At 34.1% G+C, this 24,700-nt stretch overlaps 1 protein-coding gene across 3 annotated transcripts in view; it reads left to right on the forward strand.

Annotated features, from left to right (window-relative positions):
* LOC140449440 (putative inorganic phosphate cotransporter) overlaps nucleotides 1-22,106 on the forward strand; it is a 41,398-nt gene extending 19,292 nt beyond the window's left edge. For 2 of the 3 annotated variants that reach the window (XM_072542612.1, XM_072542614.1), the window contains 4 exons: nucleotides 1,730-1,862; nucleotides 2,622-2,777; nucleotides 9,436-9,521; nucleotides 21,793-22,106. In XM_072542612.1, coding sequence (XP_072398713.1) covers nucleotides 1,730-1,862; nucleotides 2,622-2,777; nucleotides 9,436-9,521; nucleotides 21,793-22,005 — 588 coding nt within the window. In that variant the 3' untranslated portion in view covers nucleotides 22,006-22,106. Of the gene's footprint in view, nucleotides 1-1,729; nucleotides 1,863-2,621; nucleotides 2,778-9,435; nucleotides 9,522-16,478; nucleotides 16,592-21,792 lie in introns of those variants that run through there. The other variant, XM_072542613.1, reaches the window with a different exon arrangement.
* The last annotated feature ends 2,594 nt before the right edge of the window (nucleotides 22,107-24,700 follow it).

Here is a 24,700-nt window from a genome sequence, read left to right on the forward strand (position 1 = left end):
AATAGATCTCAACGTGTTTGTTGTTTTGAATGTTGTTGAAATGTTGAATTTATTTCCTATACTTTTAAGCTTTTTCGATAATCCTTTTGTGTATGGTATTGTTATTTTCCTCGTATTATTCCTTGCATATGCTGTAGTATCTCGTTCTAAGTTGTTTTGTTCTATTCGATCGATTGTTGAAAATTCCTTATTTATAAACGATAAAGGATAATCATTTTTTAATAAAACAGATGTTAACAAATGTTTTTCCTCCAAGAACGATTTTGTCCAAAACCAAACCTAACAATGAACAAGAAAGGACAAAGAATTGCATTTATAAAATACCTTGTGAATGCGATCAGTTTTATTTAAGTGAAACATCAAGACCATTAAATGTTAGAATAAGTGAACATCAATCCTATATTAAAAATAGAGAATTTGATAGATCTCAAATCTGTAAACACGCATGGGATAATGAACATAGGGTTCAATGGAATGATTCAAATATAGTCCTAAAAGAAACGGATGGTAAAAAGAGAAAAATCAAAGAAGCGGCTCTAATTATGCTAAATGAGACCAATTGTGTCGCGAATTCCTCGGCAGAATGTAGTAGGATCTGGTTACCCATATTGAAAGAGGAAGTTATTAAAAGCAAAATACCAGTATTGGTAAGTCAGTAACATATAGAGAATACATCATTTATGTTTTTTAAATAACAAACATATAAAATCGGAATTTGGTGTTTATTGAAGGTAAACTAAATGCACGATCAAATACTTACCATGTCGGGATAGTATTATGAGGTTTTTTCCTGGTTTTTCCCTCATAATTTACTATGGAATAACTAACAGGAGAATTTTACTGTCATCATGGCATGTATTTGTCTTTTTAAAGACGAATTACATGTTATGATCTTTTCTGACGGATATTCTCAAGTTAAAGTTGATTTCATGTAATCGAATGAACTATCTTATAAGTAAAGTCGTCCCAGGAACGCAACTCAACAATATTGGCAATATCATTTTAAAGTCGTCTACTTTAAAATGTATAAGGTATGTCTGAATTGTCAATATAGATGAGTCAGATAAAATTAAATCATTAGAAGAATTTTTCACTAAGTAACAAAAAACAAAATTTGTTTAATTTACTAATGTTTGTATTTTGAGAACGATTTCCGAAGTGGAAATTGAAACGTCAATAAACGTATTTTAACCTTTAATTGTGGCTTATTCCCATTTAAATAGTAATTAATTTAAAATGCCACAAGAAAATAGCTTCAGAACAATATTAACATAACAATCTGTTCTACAGAGTGTTCTGCCATTCACTTTAGTAATTTATTGTATTCTCTATCGTATGCGTTTCTCGATTTCTTCGGTAGAAAGTTTTGTGTTGATTTTTTCAGTTTTTTTGCGATTTCGTCAGTAATTTCAAAACTTTCCTTTATTTTCACTTTTTAAATTTGACAGCAGCATATGTTTATTTATACTTGGCTTCATTACCCTAACGACGGTATTGCCTACTCTACTATAATACATTTTCTGAATTATTAAAAATATTTAGATTATGAATACGATAACAAACTAGTATGACATAAAAGTTTGTATGCACCGTGGGCATTAATAGATGTGTATATACACGGGCGACTTACCTGTAAGATAGTCGCTCTAAGGCATAAACATATATTTAATGCCCTTGGTACATAAATAACTGTTTTGCATCTTTATTAACAAATAATTTATATTTTCAGACCGGATTCATTTCTGGTATGCCCCACTTACTCAGAATAATATTCTCATATACTGTTTCCATGTTTGGAGATTTTCTACTTCGAACAGAAAAGATTAGTAGAACAAATGTCAGAAAATTGGCAACATTTTGCAGTAAGTACTCTTTTGTATATATAAAAATTTATATATGAAAATTACTTAAATCTCGGGAAGAACCGCGTAGAGAATTAATTACTTGACGTTTCGGCACCCATTTTGGAGCCATTATCAAGAGTGATACGGTTCTGTTCGAGTTCGGGGTCTCAATCTGCCTACTCCCCTCACTCACTCACTAGGCAGATTGAGACCCCGAACTCGAACGGAACCGTATCACTCTTGATAATGGCTCCAAAATGAGTGCCAAAACGTCGAGTAATTAATTCTCAACGCGGTTCTTCCCGAGAACTAAGTAATTTAGGTTTAAGTTTAGGTTTAATAAAATATATATTACATGTGGAACTAGATTTTATTTTCCATGGCAATCAACGTTTCGGCAGGAAACCCTTGACTTTGTCAAGATTCTAAAATGTACATGTATAAGGACAAACAGTTATTGTGAAATATGTATATATATGACTTACCAAAACGTAAAACACAAACATTAATGGACTGACAAATAAAAGTTGATATCTGGTATCTCATGGTTTACTGTCATTAGTATATAATTATATTTATATATTAATAAGAGTAAACCATGGGATATCATATATCAACTATATTAATGACAGTAAACCATGAGCTATCAGATATCAACTTTTATTTGTCAGTCCATTAATGTTCTGATTGTTGTTTGTTCTGTTTGATGTTTGATGTTTGATGTTTGATTGTTGAAGTTATTTTATTTCTTTGAATTTATCAAGGTCATGATTATAGGCAATGGACTAGAAGGATTGTGTGCACTTGCACTGGCCTACGTTGGATGCAATAAGATAGCTGCCATTGTAATGTCAACGTTGGCTGTAAGTTGTCATGGAGCAATTACCACTGGCGTACTTGCGGGACAAGTAGATCGAAGCCCGAATTATTCAGGTAATTTTGTCGACAAATTGAAAAAAAAAAAAAACACCTTATAATTGATTATTTTGAAAAAATATATTTATAAGCCTAATATGATGCCTAGCATTAATATCAACAAAAATATCCTTTGGTTATACAAAACAAGCATTTATGAACATATATGCTACATTTTAATAAAACAACGTGTTAAATCCCCGTTAGTTAAAACGTTGTTGTGTGGAAGTAAGACGGTTGAAACGTTGTTTTAGAAAAATAAAGAATGAAGTACACGTACATATTATTATAAATGTACGTGTATACGTGTACGTGTATGAAACGTACATATTATTAACAACAAAAAACATGTTTTATATGAGGTACAGTCTGTCCAAAACCCTTCTTTCAGTGCGTCACTAATTTTGACGTCATATAGGATTTTAAGAATGTCGAGAATTATTGCATGACATTTTAGTTAAATCTGACAGTTGCAGGATTGTAATCGGCTAAATGTGAAAAGATTATTTTTTTAAAATGTGAAGTAAAAACTTTAAGAATTCAAATTTTTTTTTACTTTGCATATTAGAGGTCCCGTCCTGTATAAGAATTTTTATTGCGCATTATATTGGAACGGCATTTTGTCATAATTGCTATTCTATACATTCCAAAGAAAGTGCTTAATTAGCTAAGATTTATTTATGGATTTATTATTATTTATTATAAACACTATGGAATTGGAATGTTTGTTTATTTAAAATAATGCTTCCTCCTATAGAATCTTTTAAGAGTTGACTGCGAGATAAAAAAAATTACTGGCAATTGCAAGGCATCAAAGCAAACATTCCTGTGATAAAATAGCATCGATTGAAATCAGTCATATTCGGATAAGTAATTTTCGGAAAGTTTCTGTGGCAGCCATTAGTTTAATTTTGTGAACATTTATCATAAAATCGTGAAAATAGTTTAAATAGTGAGTTATTCTACTAGATTGGGTGTGCAAATGAAAGAGTGTTATGAAGTTTAGGTAAAAAAAAAAACAATGGACAGTTTAAATAGTAAAGCAGTTGATTTTTGAGTTAATCTACCAGTTTCGGTATGGAGATGAAATAGTGTTAGTGGAGTTTAGTTAAAAAACAAGATACCGAATGTAAGTTTACCTTCTTTTTTATGAATAACAAAAATGAATATTATATTTCAAACAATCCACAATCCGATTCAGAACCTAATTCATTAAAATCAATGATTACAGGGGATATGTGGCTGGCATCAATTATCTTATATTTTAATAAAATGTGGTTCTAAAAAGAACCGTTTTAATACATATGAATATCTTCTAATTGAAAATAATTTAATAATTTTAATATTAGGCTTTGTTCTTTCTCGGTATATCTCGGCATATTTAAAATATTTTTATGACAATAAATACAAAATTAAATTTTCACTGTAAAATGTCTGAAAATACTAACCTGGAATGACAATTATCATTTTATCACATTATCATAGTACTGTCACTATTGAGACCATCTGCGTCAAATTATATTTATGCACATCATTGATTGGATATCTATTTAGCGCATTCTAAACTCCAACCAATTATATATCCGTAAGTAGAATTCGCTTTAATATGCAAATACCCGTGAACGATACATAATTTTCTAAGTTCTATGTATAATAATCACAGACTTACGTTTTTTTCTGTCACTTCTAGTTTAATACGTTAGAGAGAATTCGATCAACTATGCTAATTTTGTTAAATTGCAAACTATACCTAGTTTCAATTAATTATTTTATACAACGTTAACTCTGAATGTCCAGTTTCGTAAGTTTTTTCATATTTTTAACATCATTGACTGCTACATGTCTTTGTAAGGTAACACACTTTTGTTGTAACTTCTCTATGGATGTTTGGTTTCATATTGTTCTTTTTAGATGAACTGATGATGCTTTCTGAGCAGAAAGCGAAACGTCTTCAATAAATAGATGAAGTAGCCACCTTCTTTGTCTTTTATTTCTCCACTTTGACCGAAAAACCCACCACTCTTCGAGTGTACCTTAGTTTATTTTGGATTGACGGTCCTACTCCTTTTCTCGATATATATATATATATATATATATATATATATATATATATATATATATATATATATATATATATATATATATATATATATATGTGAATTATTGAGTTCTCGGGAAGAACCGCGTTGAGAATTTAAAACTCGACGTTTCGGCACCCATTTTGGAGCCATTATCAAGAGTGATACGGTTCGGTTCGAGTTCGGGGTCTCAATCTGGCTACTCCCCTCACTCGAGACGTACCAGTATCGTGTTCTATATTGCAAGAACTGTCTCTCGGCACTGAGGTCTCAATCTGCCTACTCCTCAGTGTCGAGTGACAACCGGTCTTACCCTGTGTGGCTGCTTTTATACGGTGCTATAGACAAGCAGTGTTTTATAAGAGATAATGTGTCTTGGGGAATTTGATGTTTAGAGTCCAAGATGGAAATGGTTTCATCGATGGGAATGTTTGTGAATAAAGAAACAATGTCAAAACTGACTAGTATGTCTGAGGGTGAAATAGAAAAGTTTTTCAGAAGATCAATGAAATGAAAAGAGTTTTTGACAAAGGACGGGGCGTTTTCGGCTAATGGTTGTAAGGATGAAGCGAGATGTTTTGCCAATTTCTGAGTGGGACAGTTGTATGCACTGACGATGGGTCTTAGGGAAACATTGGGCTTATGGATTTTTGGAAGGCCGTATATCTTTGGAATTCGGGATTATTTTTCTCTGGGTATAAGAGATTTTTTGAGGTCTGGAGGTAGAGTAGACTTATTTATAATAGATTTGGTCGTTTTTTCTAGATATGTGGTTGGATCATTTGGGACATGTTTGTATTCTGTGGAATTCAGAAGTTCGGACATTTTGTCGAAATAGTTAGAAGAGTTGAGAATGACGGTGGAAATTGTGAACAACAGTAGAAGGTTGTTGATTTGAAATGGGCGGTGGATTTTGCTGAGAGATAAGTTGGTCCAGTTTGCGTTTCTGGGTTTGGGTTTTGTTGTCAGAAATGTGATGGGCTTTTTGGTGAGAAAGACGATCGAAAGTGTCCCATAATAATGGATGGATATTGAAAGAGTGGATGTCATTATAGGTTTTAAGAAGTTGGGAATTTGTTGTATCTAAGTTGCGTCAGGTGGAATGAATTGAATTTCTAAGAAGCGAAAAACTAGTGGCTCTAAGAATTTTGGAAATTGATGAAGATTTGGTGTGATGTTTAACTTGTAAAGATTTTGGAATGACTTGATGGTCACGACATGATTTAAGAAAAGCAAGATCACAGAGAAGACGGTATTTGCGTGTTAGAAGATTAGAAAAAGATTTAGTAAGAATGAAAAATTCCTCCCGTAGAGGTGAATAAAATGTTCGGATAAGTTTCCGCGGTCAGATAAATGAAAATTACTGAGTTCTCGGGAAGAACCGCGTTGAGAATTTAAAACTCGACGTTTCGGCACCCATTTTGGAGCCATTATTAAGAGTGATACGGTTCGGTTCGAGTTCGGAGTCTCAATCTGCCTACTCCCCTCACTCGAGACGTACCAGGTTTTTCGCTTCTTAGAAATTCAATTCATTCCACCCGACGCAACTTAGATACAACAAATTCCCAGCATCTCTGCGACGTTTTCTAATATTCTGCTTCCACTTATCAATGTTAAGCTTTCATGTTTTCCCTCTGTTAATTTGGATAATCATACAGTTGGTTATACTAACATTTATTTTAGCTCAAAATGACAAATTACACGATTGAAAATGTTGACTTACAAAACATGTGCAGAAAATTTGGCGCGAAGCACATACAACGTTATTACACCAAAAGTTGAAGGTTGACTAATTTTCAAACTACCAAACCAGGTAACTTAAGTCTTATAATATTTCCCATAGTCAGCAGTACATTATTTTGCACATATAGAACGTTGTTTCATGGAAAACCCACATATGAAAGTATTGGCGGTTGTTCCAGCATAGTATTCAATTTGAGATCACCCTGTAAAGAGCAATACTTAATGGCATCATTTCTAATCTCAGCCGGCACATTTCCCTTGATTAAATATTACATTGTAGCAGCAACACATTCTCTTTACTAAACCTTTCTGTTCTTGACTTTTGTGAAATTTGCCGTCCCCACGTTTTTCACCTTTACCGGGCGAAATTGTGCATCGGTGTAAAAGCGGAAGTTATGTTCTCATTATTCCAATTCTTTAGCTTTGTTAAACATAAAGCAAGTCAAGAAGTAAAAAACAAATTACTTATTTCAAAATTCAAGAAGAGATGAAAGGAAACTTGTACACGAGTGTTTTCAGGACGTAATTACTGAAGGAAATTAAAAGATCTGCGTTTGGTCGGATTTTTCGCCCAGTATTGATTAACTTTTTAGGCCGTTCTTGGTTTAAATAAGTCTTGAAAAGGTAATATTTTAAACACATTTAACGCAGCACGTATTTATATATATACACTTCGCTGCCCGCAATAAATTGAAGATCACGAACACGTGGAGCGTGGAAATATAATCAGTACAGTATATTTATCAATAAATAACAGCTAATTTTGTCGTTTTCGAGAACGTCTAGCTTAAATATTTGAAAAGTAAGCAATCTTATCTTCCAATTTATCAATGGGACAGAAGATATTTGTTATAATTTGTGAAAAATCCGCCGAGATAACATTCATACGTACGTACGTGGAAGAAATCCTTGGTGAGTATCAAAGCGGTTTTAGGCCAGGTAGGTCAACAATTGACCAGATTTTTGTGCTACGTCAAATCTTAGAAAAAACCAATGAATTTAATATTGACACGTTCCATCTCTTTGTGGACTTTAAGTCAGCGTATGATAGCGTCCTAAGAGGTAAATTATACGAAGCCATGAATGAACTTAACATTCCCCATAAATTAATAAGGCTCGTAAAAACAACTATGAGTAAAGTGATCTGCAGAGTGCAAATACAAGGCGATATGTCACAAGCGTTTGAAACATATGCAGGGTTACGGCAGGGAGACGCGCTGGCGTGCCTTCTCTTTAATATAGCGTTAGAAAAGACTATAAGAGATGCCGAGTTACACAATAGGGGAACAATCTTTAATAAATCAACGCAGATTATGGCTTACGCTAACGATCTGGATTTGATCGCACGTACTGCACGAGGACTTAAAGAGATGACTTCAACCTTCTTGACAGCCGCACAAAATATGGGCCTTAAAATAAACGAGGAAAAAACCAAAATGTTAGCATCTATTCCAAATAACAGAGATAGAGCTAGAAACGCCGAAGAAAACTTCAGTATAGACCAACATAATTTTGAGGTAGTAAATAAGTTTACATATTTGGGTTCTCTCATAACAAACGATAATGACACATCTGAAGAAGTAAAACGGAGGGTACTGCTAGCAAACAAATGTTATTTTGGACTAAGCAAGCAGCTAAAAAACAGAAATTTAAGCCAGAAAACCAAACTAATAATATATAGAACACTCATTCTACCAGTGCTGACATATGGGTCAGAAACATGGACCATCTCCAAAACAGACGCAAATCTTCTGCTCGTCTTCGAAAGGAAGATACTAAGAAGAATAATGGGCGCATTCTGTGAGAATGGTATTTGGAGAAGGCGATATAATTTCGAATTGTACGAGAAGTATAAAAAAATAGTAAATGGTAGAGATGTAATATCCTTCATAAAAATAGGTAGGCTTAGATGGGCTGGACATGTGTCAAGAGCAAATGAAAATTACCCACCCAGACGAACTCTATTATCGGTCCCAGTGGGAAATAGGAGTAGAGGCAGACCACGACTAAGATGGAGCGACGGTGTGGACGAGGACGCAAGGAAAATCGGCGCGGCAAATTGGCAACGGTTGGCGATAAACAGAAACGACTGGCGAAATAGACTGGGGAAGGTCAAGGCTCAACTAGAGCTGTAGCACCACTGATGATGATGATGATAACATTCATACATTGTCATATACTCAGAATAAAGTTTAACATCAAAATTCGAAAACCAAACACAAACTTCAGTATATGCCAGTGTTTCCTAGCGACCAGCAGATATTAGTTGTAATTCGTGAAAAATCTGCTGAGATAACGTTTATATATTGTCATATAGTCAAAGAACGCGCGACTCGCGTTATTGGCCTCTGAGGTTATATTCACTAAACGCGACAGTCGCGTTGTCGGACTTACGTGTTAAGACATTTTTTTTGAAAAATTAAATAGGCAGAAAATAACATGATTTTAAATAATTTTTAATAATTGTCGCCTACAATACGTTCAACTGTTGCCACTGATACTCCTGCTAAAAAAACAGCTTCCGTTCAAGGGAGCGTTTTTTAGTCCATCATCATACCTTTCAGATGATTTGTTTTTTCTCTTGTGAGAAGGGTCTATGACGTGGATGTCATATCCATTTTTATTCTACGAAAAAAGGATGGAATATACTGAAAATCGTCTTCTTCTTCTTCTTCTACGGCACTACAGCACAAATTGAGCCTTGGCCTGTGGCCTAATTTGGGCTGTAGTACCGTAGAAGAAGAAGAAAGCTAGCGTCGACAATTCTAAAATTTCAACAAATATATTATTATTTGCTAATATTTTTACAACACATTTGTGCATATTTTATTTTTAAATACAACTACATGTTTTAGCTATTTTACTTGGTATTACAAATTCTGGATCTACAATTATTGGATTCTTCGCGACAATGGTTGTTGGATTATTAACATTTCAAAATGTAAGTATTAGTTTGTTAGTATGAATTATTTTTTTTATTAACCGCACCAACTACTGAGAGTTTTGGATGAAAAGTTTAAAAGCAAATGCTTATCTGTCATTCTCGTTTTGTTAATGCTTAATTAACCTATTCATTCCGCCTTGGCACGCACCCTAGTATAAGTAAATAATAATTTTCAAGCATAAAAAATCCTCAAAAGAACTTCGTTCACTTCACCCAACATTGTACGGTACATTTAATTACATCTCAAGTTGCTTGGATTAATGGATACTGTCGTCAGCCGGAATAGTTTCACCGTACAACACAAGTGAAATGTATGTGGTCGCTGAAATATCCGCATCACTTACCAGATAATAAATTGTTTATTAGAAACTTGATGATAATTAATGATATTTATGTAATTATTAGAAGGATTTTCCATCTGTGTGATATATAAATGCAGATGCAAAATATTCTAGTAGAGGAGAGTTGAATTTGTTTTTGTATCAGCAAGGCGAATAAACGCGAATAATGGAAAAACATTAACTCATTCTTGCCCAGAGCTATTTATGCTTGTTCTTTTATATTTCTAACAAATTTAGGCTCTAAAAGTTACAAAATTAACAAAAATATATGTTTAAAAAATGAAAAATTTCAATTTGTTTGATATACTGGGGAACACATTTTCAATTGAGTTAGATATGACATTTATTTTCCATTAATTGTTGTCGTCTGAATCTGAGAATAACCTCAGATTTTGTCTATCACGTCAACTTTTTAAACAACAGGGTATCCTGAATAATTATGCGTATAAAGAAACACAACATAAAAACGTACCAAATCTACAGTTTACAAAACATTTAATGTAAGTAACTCGAGTTCATACAAATTAAATTGTTTAACTTGCGATGGGTAGCTCTTTCGGGGCGACAGACTCAGTAAAACACAGGTTGAAATAAAAAATAAATCTATTAATTTAGCATATATACAATAAATAAAATAAAATGAATTCTACGCCGTATATGCAATAAATAAAAATGAAGTGAATTCTACGTCTCCGTCTGGGTCCCGCGATGAATGAACTCCCCGGCGAACGTCTATAAAAGAAAATAAATTAATTATTACTAATAAAGAAATGAAATAGGTGAAATCGATCATATGCAAACTTATGCTCGCTTCCGCGTCAATTCAGCGGGAGCTCCGTACGCACTCGCAAATAAAATATTCGTCTGTGCAGACCCACGGTAATGTTCAATACACAATACCGATGGGTTCCGCTTGGTTAAGGACAGAGTACGATCCTCAATACGGAAATCTCTCTGTCCGGGTTGGCTCTGTGCAGATCCACGGTAATGTTCAATACACAATACCGATTGGTTCCGCTTGGTTAAGGACAAAGTACGATCCTCAATACGGAAATCTCTCTGTCCGGGTTGGCTCGCAGGTTCACTACACCGGCGAGTCAGGGAGCCTATTCCGCTACTCACTGTTAAACGTTCAGAACTGTTAAACGATCAGAACATTGTTACAAAATAATAACCAGTACCTACAAATTAAGACAAAAATTTTCGTTTATAGCTTTGTCTGGAGTGTTAAGTTTGTGTCCATTCGCGCTTGATGCTCTAACAATAGTCAGTCATCATATGTACGCATATGTACGTCCCATCTACCTTGATACCATACTTACATGACCTTCAAATCTTGATGTTAACGCTCACCCTGCTCATCACTCACCGCACCATTGTCCGGAAAATTAGCAAGGTGGCTATGTAAAAAATGCACTTTAATGCTCATGTTGCAACCAAGCTTTTGGCAGCTCTCCAAGAGTTGTTGGACAATATCGGCGTAATTCAATGCTCGTGTATTTCCAAGAAAATTTTTAACAATCTTTTTGAATGCCAACCACGCATTCTTTTTAATTTCTGACATTGTTACCACGAAATGTTCATCTGCAAGAAGTTGCCGAATCTGTAGACCATCAAAAACACCGGCCTTTATCTTTTCAAATGACAGGCTAGGAAATTTCGAAACAAGATACTTAAAACAGTCTCCCGCAGTTGGCAAAGCTTTAACAAATTACTTTATGAGACCCAATTTTATACGCAGAGATAGAAATATAATATTCTTTCTGTCGACAATTAGCTGATGAACAATGTTTGGATCACCAGGTCCCAGGTCCGGTCTTGGCACCCAATTTGACTGCATCCAATGTTGCGCACGAGCTCTGCTGTCCCACCTATACAAAAAGCAGGGATACTTTGTGTATCCACGTTGTTAACCAAGTAGGAAGCAGAATATTTTAAGGTCAATACAAATGATCCATTAGTGCATGTGATATTGCAATAAATCAGTGACTTTCTTTATGTCATCATATTATTCACGTAAACAAATTGAATGGCAAATTAGAACTGAACCAAATAAATTTCCGTTGTTGAAAAAAACACATTTCAAGCTCCGCTTTGAGCTGTCTATAAACAGTCGCCAGTCAGTTGCATTCGAGATGTGGTGTTACAGGAGAATGTGGAAAATACCATGGACAGAAAGAGTAACAAATCAAGATGTTCTGCTGAAGATGGGGAAGGAATGCGAAGTCATAAAAACCATACAAACGAAAAAACTGGAATATCTGGGCCACATAATGAGAGGAGAAAAGTACTCTCTGCTTAGACTCATCATCATTCAATCTTCGCTTATCCACTGCTGGACATAGATCTCCCTCATAATTTTCCATCTATTTCGATCTTGTGCCTCTTGCATCCAATTCCTATGACAACGTTTTAGATCGTCAGTCCAACGTGTTGGTGGACGACCTCTACTTCGGTAGGCATCATCTCTTGGTCTCCATTCCAGTATCCGCTTTGTCCATCTATTGTCTGTCATTCGAGCCACGTGACCTGCCCAGTTCCATTTTAGTGTTGCTACTCTCTCTACTGCATCAGCCACTCCTGTTCTTTGTCGTAGCTGGCGATTTGGGATCTTGTCTCGTAGTGAAACGCCCAACATAGCACGCTCCATCGCCCTTTGACACACATGGATCTTTTGAACTGTTTAGACTCATAATCCAAGGAAAAATCTCCTTGCTCCCTTTTCGAGCAAGTTTTTCTCATTAAGCCGGGATGCTAAGAGCTCTAAAGCTTTTTTAAATAGTCCCAAATCTCGTACCAAATAATTTAGCTCTGGTTGCTCCAATCCCCTACGTACGGAGTCAGCTTCAATTTCGAAATCTTCATCGTTGGAGTCGCTTTTATCTGCAGCATATCCGTATTCCCCTTCTGCAAAAGAGGGAAATTCATTGAAATGAGTTCAGTATTTCTTGTTATTTTCCCTCTTGTAATGAGCTGTATTGGAATATTAAACTGTTTCAGTGTCCGGATCAGAAATTTTCGATGAATATTATCATAAGCACTTTTAAAAGCTGTGGCCTTTCTCAAGGCTGTGCTGTAAGACGCCTATCGGCATTTCTTGTAACCTCCAAGATCCAATACAAGACAGTTGACATCCAGATGCCCTTTTTATACAAAAATTGGATTTTAGGTATACATGAACTTTCATGGATAATTTAAGATACCAACAAGACTAAAGAGGTCAATACCAGATACATAAAAGCTATAATAGTCCATTATAATAATGATATAGTCCATATAGTCCATTTCCATCATATTGATAGCACATTATGTATGCAAATCCCTAAACTGTTGATATGGGTGACTCAATGAAAAATAGATATTTGTCAACAAGTTTACAGAAGTATATAGGAAAACAATTTTAGATTGAGTATGACCACCAGGTATAAAGGTTGAAGCAGAATAGAATACAATAGTTTTGAGGGTTACTAATCCCTAAATAAAGTTGCCAGTGTCGGAGTGATGGAGATTAACAGGTACTAATGAATTTGCAAGAAATGTAAGATGTTTATTTTATTGGTAATATATTAAATAATTTGTGGCCGTAACAGGGGCCGATTTGTAAAAAAAATGAATATTATTTTAATCAAATTCCATTTCAGATTCACTGCTTTCTTCAGAATCTAAGGAATCTTCAACTCCAATGTTAATTATTACCGGTTCCAGCATTGCATCAGTCATATTATCCAAATTCCACATTTTATTTTCTTCCTTGTGAACATGACTAACAGCATTTTTTTAATTTTCTGGAGTTACTTTTGATAAGGAATGTTCTAATAATTGTTGTAAGTCTTCTAATTTAAAAGTTTTGTTGTTGCGTCCGACTTCACCCTTTACTTAGACCATATATTTTCTATCGGATTCAGATCACAGTGGTATGGGGGTAAACGTAAAATAATTACATCACGGTTTAATGCCATTTCATCAATTATATATTTTTTATAAGCTGCTTTATGTTGCCTTACAATAGGTAATAATTCCTTTTTTGTCGAATTCTCCTTGTACTCAATTGCGTGTTTATCCAACCATTCGATTATCTCTCCTTTTTTCCATGCCGTTGTTGGCACTTTTTCTGCTAGTCTTGAATGGTAACTAGCATTATCCATGACTATGACAGAATTTTTTGGAATTAAATCCAACATTTGCTTAAAATATTCTTCAAAAACGTCAGCAGTCATTTCCTCGTAGTAATCTTTGGTTGATTTTGATGCAAAACTTAATAATCCACCATTGACAAAACCATATTCGTTTCCAATATGGGTTATTATGAGTCTGCGTCCTTTTTCAACGGGAATATTGTTTATTCCAGTAGATACACCTTCGATGAATGCCTGACGGGAACTTTTCACATTTGTATCAACCCATAGATATGGTACAGGATGACCTTCATTTAGCCAAGTCTCGTCCAAATAAAAAATTGTTTTCCCTTCTTCTCGGTACTTTTTAATAGTTCTTAGATAATCTCGTCTCCAACATACAATGTAATCTTTTTCAATTAAAACGGATTTTCTTCTATTCTTTTGCCAACGAAATCCCATCTCTCTCAATAGTCCCCATAATTTCTTGTTGCTTATGATTGGTAACTCTTCGTTTTCTCTAATTAATGTTTGGATTTTGTCCAATGTTGGAAATTTTTTGTTAAAAAAAAATGAGTGGACGCTGCGTCTTATCATGTTTTTATGTATTTCTTCAATTTCCAAGGGTTTACTCCCTCCACTCTTCTTGGGAGATGCAACAGTTCCTCCTTTTCTTTCTTTTAGGAATCTATAAATTGTTGCTTCTCCAACCCCTGTCATATTTGAACACATGTTAATGAATTCACGAACATTACTTAAAGGGCGTTGATGTACAAGTGCATCGTGTACATTTAATATTATATTTTTCTCTCTTAGACTGAGTGCACCTTTAAAACTACACTTAACCGGGATAAAACCTGTTGTCGACGTCATTTTTAAATGCAAATAACAAAATATCGACACCAAAAACGTAGGTAGGTAAGACATGAACAATGTACATCTACAAACTAAATGGAAGATGCAAACAATTTCTAATTTATATTATTGGCATAAGCTGTAATATGGCATAAAAACTACTTAAACTATCATTAGTGAAGCCTTATCAGTAATTCCAGGTAATCGTTCAAAGAAGGTATTCTTTTTGTGTCAGGCGATAACTTGTATAGAAAACAATAATCACCTTTAAATTACTGTTTACATTAATTTATTTCGTGAAACATTGAATTCTCTCGTTAATCACCCGTGTATAATTAAACAATATACACGATTATAAACAATAATCGTGTGGCATATATACCGACGTTTTTTACGCACAAAAAAGGTATAGTGAGATTAGTGGACACTTATTTTACAGAAGATTTTTTAAAAGATAATGAATTGTTGACGGCATCTTAAAATAATAATTTTTTTTATTTATTTCAAAACAAGTATAGGGTGACGCCTATGGTTTTTTGACCTGTTGAGGATTTGCATACATAATGTGCTATCAATATGATGGAAAAGGACTATAAAAATATACTGTCAATTTTTTATGTTGTTAGTAAACAGATTCTTTAGGTAAAAACCGTAAACTTTCCATTGAAATTATAGTCAAAATTTCTATAAAACCCTAAGCTATTTATACACGCGAAGAGTATTTCAGAAGTTTATATTTTATAATATAACATCAAGTAGTTTAGAGACTGAATACTTTGTATACAGCGAGTAATAAAGGAAAATCCATTTCCTTGATACTGCAATTTACGTTTAAATCAACGTTCTCTCTTTACGAGAAAACCACTACACGGTTTTCGTTTGCAATTTGTATACACAGAGAACATGTAAAGTATCTCTTATAGTAATGATGAACAATACTTTTCCAAACGCGGAAAAAGCGAAATGAATTCGGTTTTGCATTTGGTTTATTATGATTTTTAGTGTGGGTGATTGGCTTCAGTGGGAGCGGCTATATTAATACAAGATCCACTCATAAATGCGCTTATGCGAATGATGTTGCCATAAAAAGCCGCAATAGAAATTTGAAACGGGAAGCCGGTGCATTTGGACTAAATATAAATGAATGACAGACAAAATAATATGGAGTACATAATCTGAAATAGACACCCACGAATATACATGTTTCTTAGTGTACTTTCCCTGACCCATTTTGTTTGCAGTTTCTAATCTTAGTTTCATTTAATAAGCAACTGATGATGTGAAGCGTAGCAATTCTAGCAAACCCGAAAACCCTTTGTCTTCATAGTTATATATCAAGTTTACAGAAAATGCACCCGGAGATATGCAGCTAAATGTTTATTTTGTATATTTGATTTGGCTGTACCTAGTTTTGTTAAATAATTGTACCTACTGCTGTAGGTATTTTGTATTTATTTTAAATTTGTCTTATTTCGAGTAAATTTAATTTCGAGAAAATTTAATTTGGTTTATTTATGTATTATTTACTAAAATATGTATATATAAGTATTTTCATATTTGTTCATTGTTAAAGTGAATTATTTTCTTCTATTTTTTATTTTCTAACTTTTGAAATAACGACCATTTTGCTAATTAAATTGTAGAACAGAAAAAATTCTGGTTCATACAGTATAATACAGATCCTGGATGAACGAATTCAAAACATTTAAAGGCCAATTTAGGAGTGGTATATTTCTTTTCTTCGTGTATATCTCTTGCATCAACAAACCATCTCTACCAAAAATTTTTACGAAGATACTACAATCGATTGAATAGTCTGTTTAATTGAGCTTAACTTAAGTCTATTTCCAAAATGAAATCCATTGAGTTTCCAATAAGGAAGTGTGAGAAGTAAGTCCAGGTAGGTCAGATAGATCAGCAGACACGGGATTTAAGGGTCTGAAATTTAATACACTATCCACCTGAACAATTATTGAGTCAACAGTTATTGGCCAAAGGGCATATTTAGATATAGATACCTAATATTAGGCTTATGACAAAAGTAGACAGGTGGTAGACATTATCGACTATCACAGGTTCACAGGTTGTGTTCCTCTGCATGTGCTAGCAGTAGAAAAGGGACGTCTCTATGAGAGAAGAGAGCACTTGACAACAGCTATAAAAAAAAACAAGAAAGGAAAAGAATGGAAAGATGGTAAGAAGATGAAAACAACAAGGAAGATGTTGCCAAGTGGACCAAGATGCTGATCCTGAGCCTAAGGGGACTGGTTAGATTGTCTGTTTTATGGCGTATTTGCATAGGTTCAGAAAGACAGATACAGATAAATACCTATACTGCGAATATTCCGACATTGTTACTCACACAATGCTGGAGTCTAATACATGTACAGTGGAGAGAAACAGAGAAATAAATAGGTATGAACCCTGTGACTGTAAGAGAGATGATCGTGAAGATGACGGAAGTTCGGAGGGATGGAATAGTGTTCACAATTACATCCGAGCAGTCATTAAAAAGAAAGAAGAAGAAGAGAAGCACCAACCGGGCCAACGACAGAGATAAGATCTAATTACTATTTTAATGGGAATAAGCCACAATTGAAGATTAAAATAAGTTTATTGACGTTTGAATCTTTTATCTTGCACTGATAATTTGTTTATACTCCAAAAATTAATAGAAAAAAGAATATTAGTTGGTACCAAAGTACATCTAGCCTTCATCGACCTAGAAAAGGCGTATGATACAGTTCCAAGACTTAAATTGTAGCAAGCTTTACAACAACTCGACATTAGTCCATACCTTTTAGGAATAATCACAGAAGTATACAGGGATAACACTACTTACCTAAAAATCGGAAATAGACCATCAGAGCCAATAAAAGTAACTAAAGGACTAAAATAAGGATGCAGTATGTCACCCTTACTGTTTCATTTATATATTGAGGCAGCCCTCCATAATTGGAAAAACCACTGCCAGGGAATGGGAATCCCCATAGGAAATGACATACTGTTCTCCCTGAACTGTGCGGATGACCAAGTCGTCCTAGCTCAAGATTCTTATGATCTAGAATTTATGATGAAGCATCTATACAGAGAATATGTAAAATGGGGGTTACAAGTTAGCAGGAAGAAAACATAATATTTAGTTATCAATTCAGATGCAAGGTTTGAAGTGTTGATCGACGAGGACGTGGAAATCAAACAAGTGGAAAAATTTAAATATTTAAATGCACTCATTGCTAAGAACGGCTTGGGAAAAACTGAAATTAAACACGAATTAATCGGGGACGTAAAATTGTAGGATGTCTGAACTCCTTATGGTGGGATCACCACATTTACAAAAGGAACAAAAAAAGAATAGGGCAAACCATGATTGAATCAGTTCTTTGTTATGGCTCTGAAGTATGGACAATTAATGCAGACCTGAAGAGAAGATTGTTGACAGTTGAAATGGATTATTTGAGAAGAAGTGCTAGAACATCAAGGCAGGAAAGGAAGACCAACGCTACAGAAACGGTCATTGACAAAATGAAAGAAGAGGTTCAAAATGGTTTGGAAATCTATTGAGAATGCCCAAAAACTTCACAAATGGAAACCCTCTGGAAGAAGAAAAAGAGGTAGAACTTGACGCTCACGGAATGAAGGAATTAGAAGAGCGATGGAATCGAAAGGTTTGGAGGAGGAGCAAGCCTTAAACCGACAGGATTGGCAGAGAAGAACAGGAATACGGCGATAGCCGTCTCCAAAATGGATTGTATTTACATGTTGGATTAATGTCAAACGTCAATAAACTTATTTTAACATTCAATTTTGGCTTATTCCCATTATTCCCATTAAAATAGTAATTATTTTAAAATGTCACAAGAAAATAGCTTTAGAACAGTAGATAAGATTTAGATAAGAGCAGGGAGTGTTCCAAAAATATCGTCACCCCACTTTCGGAGTACGGTATGTGCGACAGTCAAATGCACACAAGTAAGAGAGGGTGGTTTTAGTTGGTAGGCAGGATAATAGATACCTGAATTTTTGGCACTGCTATCTTTAGTACTTTAAATTAAACTAAAATCCAAATTTTAGGGACTCAAAAGGGAGGTAGCATAAAAAAATTTCAAAACCCCCCCCCTCAGACAAATTCTGGGTACGCCACTGGTTATGCAAGGAAAATTATTATTTATAAATACTAAAATAATTAACTAAAAACGTCTAAATTGGTTTTTAAAACTAAATAGGTTTGTTATATATATATTACTTATAGAGTGTAAATTTTATGATATCTTACTTTCAAAATAAAAGTTGCAGTATCTACTATTCTGTAACTCTGTAAGTTTCAGCAAGACAGGTTCAAAACTCAAACCGATAACTTTCCCATTAAATTTTGTTGTAATCTGCCAAAGTGTTGTACAAAGTAATTGATATGGCAACCCTGTTAGTATGACGTTTCGTTTGAAGCGTTTCGAAGCCGAACGTAATGCTATCTATCGATGATAAATCATTGCAATCATCACTACCATTGCTTCAGAGGGAGCCATCTCGATCTCCCTACATTACAATTTGAAGGCGGCAGTTCAAGGCATAATTCTTGTTTAACGAGATTTTTCATATGTTTAGGAAAAAATATTTAACGTTTTATTGCAAATATTTTCCACTTTTACAGTTTTATATACAGTTGTTATTAAAAAAATTTTCGGTTTCTTACCGGTAATTTTATTATAAGCCGAAACATATTATTTTTTCCTATTGGGGCAAAACTGTAAATTCAAAAATTTTCAAAAAATTCATAAGTATTTCTTATAATTATATCTTGATGCTGTAAAAAAATTAACAAAATCCTATGTTTGGTTTTCCCGCTTTATACTTGGAAAAAAGTAGTTTTTTTGAGTTTTTCAAAAACGAAAACATGAAGTTTATTTAAAAGTTGTCAAAATATTTCTAGTCATCACATATACCGTCTCAAATTTTTTAAAATTTTTTGAATTTGCGGTTTGTCTTTTAGGGGGTGCAGATCAACCTTAGGATTTTCGTAAAATAACTTTGTATTTTGTAATAGTAAAGATCGTGTACAGATACAATATTCGTTATAAAGCAAATTACTGATAAATCACTAGAGTATAATAGACCAGCATTTCTACGTCTGATTGACCTAAAGAAAGCGTTTGACAGAGCAAGACTCAAAGATGTAATCCATCTTCTGTATAATAGATAAGTTCCCCTAAATATTAAAAGTCTATTAAAAACATCTACCAAAACAACAAAATGCAAGTCAGAATAGACGGACAACCTACAGAACCTATAGAAATAGGCAGCGGAATAAGACAAGGGGATTTATTGAGCCTCATGCTCTTCAATTTAATCATCAAAAGCGCTAACAAAAGAAGAGAATACAGAATGGGAAACAATGAAATAAAAATACTCTGTTACGCAGATGACGCAGTAATGATAGCCCAAGACGAAGATAGTCTGCAAAGACTGGTCCACAGATTTAACATAAGAGCAAAAGAATGATGAGAAGATCAATCCTACTAAGACGTATGTTTGGTATGGCAGGAGGTTCTTGGGGACGACCCCAGTAGTAGAGAGATTAATAGTGTCTGGGTACTTTTATTTCTATAGGTATAATTTTTTTTAACGGTTTTAAATCTTTTACATGCGCCGTCATCTGCTTGCGGCTACTACTATCGGCCAATTTCAGTTTTACTATTACTGGTGATATCACTGACGTTACTATGTATGGTCCTGAGTACTTCGGCTCTAGTTTGCTGGCGAAAGCTGCACTAGCCGATGATAGATGGTGTTCCTTTTTCATGACTCGATCTCCTGGATGTGGCTGCCAGTCTCTTCGTCTTAGATCGTAATGTTTCTTTTGGTCCTCGAAAGCGTGTTTCATGTGCACTTTCGTACTTGAGTTAGCAATTCTCGTTGCCCCATTTGTTTCGTTATTGTTAATTCTTGTAATTGTCTTCGGATGCCCGAAATTTCCTGGGTCAGTGTGTCGGATTCTGTTTCCTTGGAAGTTTTTTCTTTTGGGATTGTTCCTGTAGCTTCCTCGCGATTTTTAAAATAGGTTCTGAGTCGTGCTCTCAATTCGTCGACGGTTCCCTTGGGATCTAAGCCGCATTTTTCGGCCTCGCTCTGCAATTCCTCTTTGCAAAGTCGATTTATCCACGACGTACCTGTTACTGAGTCTGTGTCTTTATCTGTCGGCATGTTATTAATTTTTGCTCAAGCGCCAGTTTGTGATGGGTAGCTCTTTCGGGGCGACAGACTCAGTAAAACACAGGTTTGAAATAAAAATAAATCTATTTAGTATATATACAATAAATAAAAAATAAAAAAGGAATTCTACGTTGTATACTTATAAAACAAAAATAAAATGAATTCTACGTTCCCGTCTGGGTCCCGCGATGAATGAATCCCCGGCGAACGTCTATAAAAGAAAAGAAACTAATTATTACTAATAAAGAAATGAAATAGCAGACCCACGGTAATGTTTAATACACAATACCGATGGGTTCCGCTTGGCTAAGGACAGAGTACGATCCTCAATACGGAAATCTCTCTTTCCGGCTTTGCTCTGTGCAGATCCACGGTAATGTTCAATACACAGTACCGATGGGTTCCGCTTGGTTAAGGACAGAGTATGATCCTCAATACGGAAATCTCTCTGTCCGGAATGGCTCGCAGGTTCACTACACCGGCGAGTCAGGGAGCCTAGAGCGCTAGCTACAAGACTGTCTAATTCCGCTATTCACACGCCTTAAATAGCCGTTCTGAATCCCACTTCGCCGTCACGTTGTAAAAGTGGATGCGCAAATATTGACACTCCCACGGTTCGAACTGTTAAACGATCAGAGCATCGTTACAATGTCTATATTTTTTAAATATACAAACAAAATTTACAATAATAATTGTAAAAATTAATTAAAATCTTTCAAAATCTAAATCTTTCAATTTATTTTTTAGCAAACCACAGCTCAATGGCAAAAGGTGTTTTGGATATGCACAGTTATGCTTTTCTCCGGCTGTCTTTTTTATTTGATATTTGCATCGGCTGAGGTTGCAGCTTGGAATAATCCAAACGAATCAATTCCAGAAGCTAAAAGATTGGTTACTAAGACCAAAAATAGAAGTAGTAAGGTTAGAGAAGGAAATAATGAGTCTGGGAACACAATTTAACGCTGAAGTTTATAAACAATGTAGTTTTTGCGACTGGTAGTATGTTTGGTGAGAATGTTTCATGTGTTATATGTTAAATTATTAACAAAACTTTAAAAGTATGTGAGTAAATTTAAAAATACATTAAATAGTTTTTCTTAATCCATTATTACTTCAGCTGTCATTTGCTTGTAGTTCTCATCCATCTCTAGAGATTGGAAATTATTATCTGTCACTCCTATTTTAAAAAGGGGCAACAAACTCAACCCCAACAATTATAGTCCGAGCTTGCTGCCAGTAGTTGGCAAAGTCATGGAAGCCATTATTTCCGAGAAGATGAAATTACTTCTCCAGGAACATGTTATTCCAACATAACAACAAGGATTTGTCTCTGGTCGCTCTACTCTATTCAATCTCCTATATTGTGTTAACCACTGGACGTCATCCCTTAATAGTTCACAGTCGGTCGACGTTGTTTATCTACATTCTCTAAAGCCTTTGACCGTGTATCTTAGCGCAGGCTTAATAAGCTAGAACATTTCGGAGTTCGCTGTAGTTTACTTTTTTGGATAGATGATTTACTGACAGATCGACATTACAAAGTTGGAGTTGACGAATCTTTCTCGCAAGACAGGTTAGTGGAAAGTGAAGTACTTTATGGTTCTGTCCTTAGACATCTGATTTTTACGGTTTATACCAGCGATGTTCTTTATTATCATTTAAGTAAAATATCGCTCTGCTCCATGGTACAATGAATACACAAGGTATGATATTGCGCATGACATTTGACAGCTGGCCCAGGAGTGTGACGTAGTTAAGATCGCTTGAACCACCTCGAACCCATTATTACAGCTTAACGTACACATTAATTTTGAAATTATGGTTAAAAAGTGATCTAATTTTTTTTTAAATGTTTTGTTTTGGTTATAATTGAATAAAAAATATATTTTCAGTAGCGTAAAACCTTTACTTCTCCTAGAGATTCAGGCAAAATATTTATTTTTGTTTTCATACATATACTAATAATATAAGTACTCTTTTTGTATGCAAATTCCTTGAAATTTAAAAATTTTCTGCAGAGGAAATACTGTGAATAGGTAAATAGTAGTAGATTTGCTTATTCTGATTCACTGTCACTCACTTCCAAGCAGTTTTACTGAAATAAAAACAAAATAGAGTACAATAGAGAAAAATCTGTTTTACAATTCAATATGGTATTTTAGATGAGTTATAATGAAATTTAGTAAAATAAAAAATATACACATTACTATAACCTACCGATTATTATATGCAAAATTTACTTATCAAACAATATAATAATATGAAAATAAGACACGAATTAGTTCAAACGCAAAACACAATAAATATCGACTTCAGACGACTTTACACCGGCAAGACAGAAAGCTTGTATAAAAACAAAAGTTCAACAATAATATCGGTTATCAATGGTGACTATTGCAAATTGCAAGTTATGAGATAATAAATATATTTTAAAGTATCTCAATACTGACTGAGTCATCTATTTTATAATAGAAAAATAATTTATATAAATAAAAAACTATTTATTTATACGGTATAGTATTTTTTTGTAAAACTGAAAGTTTTATTTGCCATTGTATATCTGGTTTTGTACCTTTTTCAAAGTACGCTGTGCAATTGCTTGTTGCAATAGTGACAATGAAGATAAAATCTTTAGGTTTCATACATTTCCTAAAGATAGCGTGACCAGAAAACTGTGGATTATATCTTGTTGTAGATAGGATAATTTTAATTGTAATACTGCAAGAATTTGTTATACACATTTTAAAACTGAAGATTACCAAAGAAATCTACAACAGGAACTTTTAAATTACGTTTCTAAAAAGGATCTAAAACTCAAACCTGAGGCAGTACCTAGTCTTTATTTGCCTAAATCAACATCGGCTACCCTTTTAACCAACCAAAAGAAACGCGTACAAGGAGGCGAACACAGAGAGTCCAAAAAGTATGTTGAGCAGCTTCCTACTACTTCTAGGTCAACGACGTAAGTCTAAATCTTTATTTTTATTAATTATTAGCCATGAAACCTTTCATATCGTTTTTTTCATATCGATTTGTTAAGTAAGAAATTAGCCTCAGCCTGCTATGCAATTTGCAATAAGAACTGTTTCGGAGGAAATCAATTTAGCATCTTCCAAAATAACATATTTTTCTTTGTTAAATCATGTTATCATTATTAAAATATACAATGTTATCATTATTATAAACAATACCAAGATAATTTTATGTGTGAATATTACAAAAATGTCATTTTAAATGTTGTGCAATATTGTGTGCCCTCACTGCACTCATATTCGATGGCCAGCTAGCTCATTCGATATAAATAAAGTTGACTTTGTCATTATTTTTTTTGATTTTGTGTTTAGTTCAGTAGGTATATATACGTACAAATTTTGTGTACCTCCACTACCACTTTTTTGTATCTTTTTAAACATCTGAAATATCGAACTCTGGAGTATAAGTTAATTAACCTGTACCTACGTGTAATAAAAGATAATTAAAACTTGTCTTATAAAGGATATCTATGTTTTATAAAGGATAAATATTATAATAACATAATTTTATCATCTCTTTATAATTTCTATAATTAAATTAGCCACATTATATAAAAAAACTTAAAATTAAAAGTCTTTCCTATACAACTACATTCAAATGTTGCGGGAATAAGCGATCTTGA

The sequence above is a fragment of the Diabrotica undecimpunctata genome, chromosome 9, assembly GCF_040954645.1.
Source record: "Diabrotica undecimpunctata isolate CICGRU chromosome 9, icDiaUnde3, whole genome shotgun sequence".
In the NCBI taxonomy this organism is placed as follows: Eukaryota; Metazoa; Arthropoda; class Insecta; order Coleoptera; family Chrysomelidae; genus Diabrotica; species Diabrotica undecimpunctata.